Consider the following 9,368-nt stretch of genomic DNA (forward strand, 5'->3'; position numbering starts at 1 on the left):
AAGTTGTAGGCAAAGTTCGATATTTGGATTCCCCGAGCAGCCAAATGATGACTCATTTCTTTCTCTTTGGTGGTATAAACATAGGTTTTCGCTTCCACCGAAGCAATTATCTGACGATATTGTGAAGGTTCATTCCCCGGACCACCACAGATTTCTTGAATAACACGACGACTTCCCTTCGCCCTAACCACAATACCCAAATAAACCCGGAAAAAAACTACAAAAATAATTGGAAAATTTTAAGAAAGTTACCTTTAAAACATGATTATTCTCCCCAATAATAGCTCATTCTAAAAAAATTCAAGCTCAAACGGTTTGACTTTTAGGGTGTAGGTAACCTCATTTTAAAAGAATTTTCCACTTTAACGATTCAAGTATCCGAGAATGAAGGCACAATCAGCTGTATACAACTGTACCATTCCCTAACACGTGGTGAAGTGTATGTGACACTCTAAAGTAAAAAGCATACGCAATAAACTTCTCATTTAGTAATCTCTCACATCGCGAAGTCAAGTTCTCCGAAGAGCCACTTTGTTACTCTTCTTTGAATTAGGTGGAGGACAAATTGTTATGGTACTTGCTAGTACCGACCCGTTACCCGATTACCCGATTGGGTTCTGACCCGTTCTTTACATGGTTCACATGTCAGGTGTTCACATACTTTATGAGACCGCACGGAAAATTGTTATGGTACTTGTAATAGGCCCAATTTGGCCGGGCCCGATAAATAAATAAAACCAATACAAAAACAAAATTAAAAGTCCAATAAACATGTCCAATTTACAACAGGCCCAAATAGCCACTAAACCCAAACACACTAGGCCCATTAAAATTCGAACCCAATTTGCCTAGACCCTAACCCGAATGCGTCAAGGCCAAACGGCCCAGGTTTTTTACAGTTTCAGAAGCCCTAAGGGTTTTTAGAACTTTCAGCGCCGCAGCCACGCCTCCGAGCCGAGCCACGCCACACGCCTCCGTACACACCAGTTGGCCCTCCTACACGCCGTACCTGCAAAGGACAAACAAACGAACAAAAGCAGAGACAGCAGAAAATACACACGAGAAATCAATAGTAAAAAGAAGAGAAGAAAAAGAGAGAAAGGCATTTTTTTCTTTTAGTAATTCATTTTATTTTCAGGCTATAAAAAGCCAAGAATACACTATACGCGGGGGAATGGGGGATATTGAACGAAAAAATCAGAAAATATTCAGCGAATCAATACAAAAAGATCAAAGTTTCTTGAAGGTTTTTCTGCTTTTTTTCTTCTCTGTTCCATCGATGCATGTTTATTACTATTGATTTTTGTAAATAGAGAGAAAAAGGGAAATGACCCACCTTAGCGTAGCGCCGATTGAAACCTTGCTCGCTTCGTTGCAATCGAAGCTCGGGCTAAAGCTGTGAGGCCGGATATTGGCGGAGCTTTTGGCGGTGCGAAACTAGGGTTGAAATCCTAGTAGTAGAGAGGGTAGGGGCGGCCTCCCTCTGGTCCGAACTTAGGGTTGAAGCATTCTGCTTCAGGTTTTAAGGCGTTTAAGTGGGCGTATAAAATGATGCCGTTCGAGGCTGGTTCCCATGGCTTCGAAACAGCACCGTTTGGGCTGTCCAGTGACCATGACCCGTGCGGTGACCCGACCCGAGGGAAGGATCCACGTACTTTGGGCGTTTGGTCTATTTGCACGACGAGTCCCTCTTGTTTTGGGGTGTTTCGATTGGATTTTCTTCAATCCTTTTAATTTGAATTGCTTTTTTTATTTTGATTTTAATTTGATCCATAGTTGTGCGACGTCGTTTTTGTTGTTTGGATTTAAATGTTGAGTTTGCGTGTTTAATTGCAGCAATGGTCCCTTTAATGTTTAGCGTTGTTCAATTCAGTCGTTTGTTTATTTATTTCAAATTCGCCTCTAGGATTTGGTTTTATTTCTAAATTAATCTATTTTTTTTACTAACTAAACGGGTTTATTATTTATTTAAACTTGTCACATATTTTAGGTAAATTCAATATAGTTTGTGTATATTCATTCTTAGTTTTATAATGTTTTTTTTATCTCTCTTTTATGTTTTAAAGGATTTGCATGAAAATATTCTTGTACAATAGTATTATATATATGTATATACATACACATACTTTATGTTAAATTATTTTATTTTATATATTATTGGTTTCACATTATTATAATTATTAACCTCAAGTTTTTACATATGCTTATATTTTTTTAAACCATTTTTTATATACAAATTATTTCTTTTTAAATACCCTACTTCGTATACTTTATTTAAATATTATCTTTATATATTATTAAATTTTCATATTGTTATATAGTATTATTTGTATTATTATTAAACTTTTCATTTTATACATATGTTACTTATTTAAATTAATATATGTCTATTATTGATTTTAAATTCATTAGCTTTTAAATGTTAATATTTACATGCAACCATTGCTCTTATGTATCTGAGATTGATTGTTTGTATCAATTGATTGTTTGTATTCATTAATGTACATTTTGGGCTTACGAATTATCATTTCACATTGTATATCAACATTTTATTGCATTATATTTGCTTAAAAGGTTACGTTTTATATGACTTAAATATAAAAAACACTTTTATTCAAAAAGCTTTCAAAACAACGTAATACCCGATATTTGGAATCCCCGAGAGAATTGAGCCCTAACGTATTGGGTTCTAATTTTTCTCGTTGAATCTAAATAATCAAATTTTCTTTAATCAAAACACATAAATAAAAGCCCATTCTCGGGAATTCGATACGTTGTGTCCTAACGCATTGGATATGGCATATTGTTTTCTCGAGATGAGGATTTTTCTAACAAATAAAAATAAGGCAATATTCGATATTTAGGGATTTTGTGAAACCGAGCCCTAATTTACTGGGTCTTGATTTTCTCATTTAACCCAAATAATCGGATATCCTTCTCAAAATGCATAGGTTTTAAAAGTCAAGAGATAAACTTAATTTTGAGGATTTAAAATGTCGCACTCTAACTTACTGAGTGTGACGATTTATTTCTTCGAAATAAGTGAATCTCATCGTCCAAATCATCTTACTCAAGTTTTCTTTTCAAAGGACCGTATTTTAAAATCTTTTCAAAATTTCGACATTAAGACATTAAACAATCGATTCGGTACCATTTTGGGCGTTACGAGGGTGCTAACCCTTCCTCGTGCGTAACCGACTCCCGAACCTGTTTTCTCAAATTTCGCAGACCTAAAACTTATTTTTAATGGTGAACCGACCACACCTTAATAAAAGATCGGTGGCGACTCCATTTTCATTTTTAAAAGTCGATTCCCATTTTCAAACATTACAAAAAAGTGGTTTCGACAGTACTTGCTATTACCAACCCCTTACCCGATTACCCGATTGGGTCCTGACCCGTACTTTACGTGGTTCGCACGTCAGGTGTTCACATACTTTATGAGACCGCACGATGTGGGTTTGCATCATCATCTATAACGTCACGTCCATGAACAGTAACCATATCATATAAATACACAATTTAACCCTTTTAAAGGATACACTCTGAAAATCACTCAACAAAAACATACCATTTTCGTAATAAATTCAAAGATAAAGTTTATATCCTTTAAATTGTTATACTTTATTTAAGTTTATGTTTTTTCAATCAAATAAATTTATATAATTTTATTTTTAACTTATTTATGAAAATTCTTATATTTTAATAAAGAGGAGTAAGTGGTATCACAATTAATTAGAAGGGAAAAAATATTTTTAAAAAATTAATTAATTATTCTCTCATTTATTTTAATTTGGCATATGTTATAAAATATTTAATTTAAAATTTTAACTATGTTGTTAGGTAGAACTATTTTAAAAGATATTAAAATTGAATATTCAGAGTTTAATATATCAAAAACGTTACTTGTAACATATGAGTGTTTGGATTTCTCCAAAAACATTTTTATTTTTATTTTAAAAGAGGTAATGTTGTTTGTTCCCAATGGTAAACAACAATGCACCATCTCACCTCTCTTCAAAGCCAAGCTATTCGATCCCAACTCACATTATCACTTGTTAACTAATCTGTCAAACAAACTCTCTCACTAGGCTAAAATGCCAAATCTTACATTTTCTCTTGGAGATCAATTAAATATAATGAAAAAAATGTTGACTTTATATCAAGACCCACCGCATAGACATGGTTTCCAGCTTGGTGATGACATGATATTTTTGTTTTCTACATTAGAAATCTTGTTCTACTAGTATATGTGAAGGGCATTATAAGTCAATCAGATGATCTACCTCACCTGATTACACTTATAATTCCCTCATATGGGACCTAACTCGTTGGAAACCCACCCTCTTTCAAACATTTCACCAAATCAATATTCAACTCACAATTAAATTATTTAACCTATGATCAACCACTTTAATCTCCCACCACACCTCTTTTTTTTATTTTTATAATAAAAATCTGCTAGAGAAGAAAATATGCTTTACTTTAAGCAGTTAACAAACAATTAATGTGGACATGTAATGATCAAAGTTAGTTTCAGTGCATCACCATTTCCATTCTTGGCACAAACTTCACCTATATAAATGCCATACATTCTTCTTCTTTTTCAGTACCATTACAAATATCCACATTGGTCCGTTTCTCAAATGAAAACGGGAATTGCCACCACCACCATGGCCTCACTACCTCAAACCATCATTCTCTTCCTTCTCCTCTTGGGTGCGTTCGCCCAAGCCCGCGATCCATTCGCTTGTGACTCCAAAGATGCCAAGACGTCGAGCTTGCCGTTTTGCAAGGTCTCGATGCCGATACCGAACAGGGTGACGGACCTTCTCGGAAGGTTGACAATGCAAGAGAAGGTTAGGCTGCTGGTGAACAATGCCGCAGCAGTTCCGCGGCTGGGGATCAAAGGGTACGAATGGTGGTCCGAAGCTCTTCATGGCGTCTCCAATGTGGGACCTGGAACCAAGTTCGGTGGAGCCTTCCCTGGGGCTACCAGCTTCCCTCAAGTAATCACGACCGCTGCTTCTTTCAATGCCACATTATGGGAAGCCATCGGACGGGTAACATTTTTCTTTTTTCTTTTCCTATCACCAACTTAAAACTGAAGTAAATGTTTATTATTATAATAACATAAAGAAATTGGTATAATGTTAAGAATCGCAGCTTTTTTTATCATGATATATTTTCTTTCTGTTATTTTACGTAAAGATTTAACTTACAATTTTGTTCCTGTCAAGTGTGAAGTGGATGCAATAATTTTCTGTTTCCACTCATATCTTAACTTTCTATACAAAACCATATCAGCCTTCCACACATACCATTAAAAATTTATATTTGATACATTATAAAAATTTTAAGCTAAATTCACTTGACCTTTTAACTTTACAATTTCATTGGTTGGTCCTTGAATGTATGGTGTGCAACTTGTATGTGTGTGCCAATGCCTACAAATTTTTAATAATTTTAGGGTAGCGCTATTAAAATATATGGCTTTAGTTTTGATATTAAATTATTAGATTTGTCAATTGTGATTGTAGGGAAGTGTTTCTATGTTATCAATTTGAGAATATCAAGATTAGGCATGAAAAAGAATATATAATCAACTTGCTGTCGTAGAATCATTGTCATTCAAGCAAGTTGTATTCTTTAAGATTTTTTACTTTTAATAAAAGAAGTTTGGGAACCGATGTCGCAGGTTGTGTCAGATGAGGCAAGGGCGATGTACAATGGGGGAGCGGCTGGGCTAACATACTGGAGCCCAAATGTAAACATATTCAGGGACCCAAGGTGGGGTCGTGGTCAGGAGACTCCAGGTGAAGACCCGGTGCTGGCTGGTACATATGCAGCCAGCTATGTGAAGGGCTTACAGGGAAATAATGGTGACCGGTTAAAGGTGGCGGCTTGTTGCAAGCACTTTACGGCCTATGACCTCGATAACTGGAATGGAGTGGATAGGTTCCACTTTAATGCCAAGGTTAGTTAATTTTGTGTCGTGTAGCTCCAGTTTTGGATATAGGTGGGTGATCCAACTTGGGAATTTTATTGCTGCAAATATGAAACCGGCTTAATTCCATCAAACATCCTTAATTATACCCCAGATTCGAGGTTCATTGTTAAAAACACTAAAATATTTTAAGTCCTTATAACATTAATATTGTACCATTGCAGTCCTTCGGTGTTTGAATTAAGATGATATTTGGATAAAATAATGTAAAATGTGCCGCAAAAGGCTGCAGATTCTTTACTTGTTTGTCTTTAGCTTAGAGCTTTCTTATCCGCAAACACTTTGCTTTTTGTTCTTATTTTTTTAACATAATAACCCGAACAATTAAACAAAGAAAAGCAATCTTTTTTATTTTTTATTTTTTAATTCTCACGTCGGTTTCCACACATTTGAGCAGGTAAGCAAGCAGGACATCGAGGATACGTTCGATGTACCCTTCAAAATGTGTGTACAGGACGGTAATGTAGCCAGCGTTATGTGCTCTTACAATCAAGTCAATGGTGTTCCAACCTGTGCTGACCCTAATCTCCTAAAGAGGACCATACGAGGTCAATGGAATCTCAATGGGTACATTGTTTCAGATTGTGATTCAGTGGGGGTGTTTTATAATACCCAACATTACACATCAACACCTGAAGAAGCTGCTGCAGATGCCATCAAAGCAGGTTAGTAACTTTTTATTTTACCCTTTTTTTGGTACACTTATTATTATTCTATATTGCGGCGTTAGTCAACTTAGGCAATGATGATTTACCAATTCATGGTCTATTAATTAATTGTTCAAAACCAATGGTATATATAAAGAACGAACTTGCAAAAGGTAATAATATGTGATCATTAGGCTCCATTTTCGACTAGCTGGCTCAAATTATGGCAAAAGTGACTATATTCTTGCAATGTCATTAACATACAATAATTGAAGGAAAGAAGATTTATCCAATTGCAGGTCTGGATTTGGATTGTGGGCCTTTTTTGGCGCAATACACTGAAAATGCAGTAACAAGAGGATTGTTGAAGGAGGCTGATGTTAACAGTGCCTTGGCAAACACGCTCACAGTCCAAATGAGACTCGGCATGTTTGACGGTGAACCGTCTACACAACCATTCGGGAACTTGGGGCCAAAAGATGTGTGCACACCTGCTCACCAAGAGCTCGCCCTCGAAGCTGCGAGACAAGGCATTGTTCTGCTTAACAATCGTGGTCCTTCATTGCCTTTATCTCATTTACGTCACCGCACCGTTGCTGTTATCGGACCTAACTCCAATGCTACTGTTACAATGATTGGAAACTATGCTGGTAAATTCTCATGATAATTATTCTCATTTCTATTGGTGAATGGGTCTAAAGGGGTCACCTAATTAACTTTTTGTTGTTCTTGTTGGAACATTAATTAGGTGTTGCATGTGCATACACATCTCCTTTGCAAGGGATAGGGAATTACGCAAAGACAATTCATCAAATGGGATGTGCAGACGTAGCTTGCAACGATGACAAGTTATTTAGTGGGGCAATCAATGCTGCTCGTCAAGCAGATGCTACGGTTTTAGTAATGGGGCTTGACCAATCGATTGAAGCAGAGTTCAGAGACAGGACAGGGTTGCTTTTGCCAGGGCGGCAACAGGAACTTGTTTCTAAAGTAGCCATGGCGTCTAAGGGTCAAACCATACTAGTTTTGATGTCGGGTGGGCCTATTGATGTGTCTTTCGCTAAGAATGACCCTCGTATAGGTGCCATTTTGTGGGCTGGTTATCCAGGCCAAGCTGGAGGAGCTGCCATAGCTGATGTATTATATGGCACAACCAATCCAGAGGGTAAGCTGCCTATGACATGGTACCCACAAGAGTATGTCTCAAATTTGCCAATGACGGACATGGCCATGCGTTCAAGCGCAAACAGAAACTACCCTGGAAGAACGTACAAGTTCTACAAAGGTCCAGTAGTGTATCCGTTCGGTCACGGATTGAGTTACACCAACTTTGTTCATACCATTGCTAGTGCACCCAAAGTTGTCACGGTCCCTCTTGATGGCCACCGCCATTCAGGGAATGCTACCATTTCAGGGAAGGCGATCAAAGTAAATCATGTGAGATGCAACAAGCTCTCGGTAGGGCTTCAAGTAGACGTGAAAAATACGGGTTCCAAGGACGGAACTCACACCATGCTTGTATTCTCGAAGCCACCTGCTGGGCATTGGGCTCCACAAAAACAGCTGGTGGCCTTTGCCAAAGTGCTTGTTCCAGCAAGGTCACAACGACGAGTAGGAATCAACATTCATGTGTGCAAGTTTTTAAGTGTTGTGGATAGGTCTGGGGTTCGAAGAATCCCAACTGGTGTTCACAATCTCCATATCGGTGGCATTAAGCATCCTTTATCTCTTCAGCCTGCAACTTTAGGGGTGATCAAGTCCTAGACTTCTCCAAGGCAAAAGAAGGGATGCATTTCTATAGAAGGCCAAATTCAAACTATAGTTGATGGAAGATTTAATGTCAGTCCATAGTCAATAAGAAGAAAAAAAGAGAGAAAAAAGTTCCAAAAGGAATAGATTTTTTTCATAAAAATAAGCCATTCTTTGAATGGAGAGAACTTGTTTGAATTTAGCTGTCAGAGAAAGAAGAATACAGCCAAATAAAACTGGGTTAGTCATTGTTTGTACTATTAGATTTACTTTGAATTAAAGTTCACAAGTAGTTGGTAACCCTCTTAGTCCCATATGAGACTTTTCCTTTGTAACTTTGATCGGTGGAATGAATACTTGTTACTTTCTTCTCTCTACCTTTGTTCTTCCCCTGCTTCACATTACATCTAAGCATTGCTTTTACTTAAAAAGCAACCCAATATGGTTTGATTTGGTAATTAATAACAATTTTTTTATCATGTGCCATCTGCTGAGCCAAAATAAATAATATAGAAACACAGTTGGGCTGTAATATTGACATTTTGGAGACAAATTTTGGGTAAATTGGCGCATTTGAGAAAACATTCAGAACCATAGAATCCTAACCCTTGAAACCCATGCGTCTCCTCAACAAGTGAAGCACTTCATTTCCTCGTCTATTTTTCTCCATAGGTGACTTCCGCATCTATCATGACATGAACGATGTTAATGGTACGTAGGGCCAATAGTGGAGACCCTTATCGTTGAAAAATAACACAAGAATTCAGATAGCACCCCCACTACGAATAGGGAATTCAAATGAATCCCTCTCATGTCTTGTAAGCCACCAAGATTTCAGGGTTGTTGATGGTTTTCTTAGTAATTGAGTTGTTGGAAATGTATCACCTCACAATTCGACAGATCGGATGGGATAATAATACTAATTAAACTACTTCAATACTAAAGGGGTCCCCAAGATGATAATA

The 9,368-nt window shown here is 37.0% G+C and overlaps 1 protein-coding gene across 1 annotated transcript; it reads left to right on the forward strand.

Annotated features, from left to right (window-relative positions):
• The first annotated feature begins 4,554 nt into the window (after positions 1–4,554).
• Positions 4,555–8,780, forward strand: LOC105794770 (probable beta-D-xylosidase 2). The gene is made up of 5 exons (XM_012624082.2): positions 4,555–5,063; positions 5,699–5,977; positions 6,405–6,672; positions 6,954–7,304; positions 7,403–8,780. Exons 1-5 carry the CDS (start codon positions 4,584–4,586, stop codon positions 8,416–8,418), a joined length of 2,394 nt encoding a protein of 797 aa, XP_012479536.1. The 5' UTR covers positions 4,555–4,583; the 3' UTR covers positions 8,419–8,780.
• The last annotated feature ends 588 nt before the right edge of the window (positions 8,781–9,368 follow it).

Source organism: Gossypium raimondii, chromosome 7, assembly GCF_025698545.1.
Source record: "Gossypium raimondii isolate GPD5lz chromosome 7, ASM2569854v1, whole genome shotgun sequence".
Classification (NCBI taxonomy): Eukaryota; Viridiplantae; Streptophyta; class Magnoliopsida; order Malvales; family Malvaceae; genus Gossypium; species Gossypium raimondii.

What these genes read in the sequence shown, in the direction of transcription:
- LOC105794770 (XM_012624082.2), top strand. Translation starts at nt 4,584, where the DNA reads ATGCCATACATTCTTCTTCTTTTTCAGTACCATTACAAATATCCACAT. An exon ending in TATGGGAAGCCATCGGACGG is followed by an intron (nt 5,064 to 5,698) that starts GTAACATTTTTC and finishes CCGATGTCGCAG; the next exon opens with GTTGTGTCAGATGAGGCAAG. An exon ending in AATGATTGGAAACTATGCTG is followed by an intron (nt 7,305 to 7,402) that starts GTAAATTCTCAT and finishes AACATTAATTAG; the next exon opens with GTGTTGCATGTGCATACACA.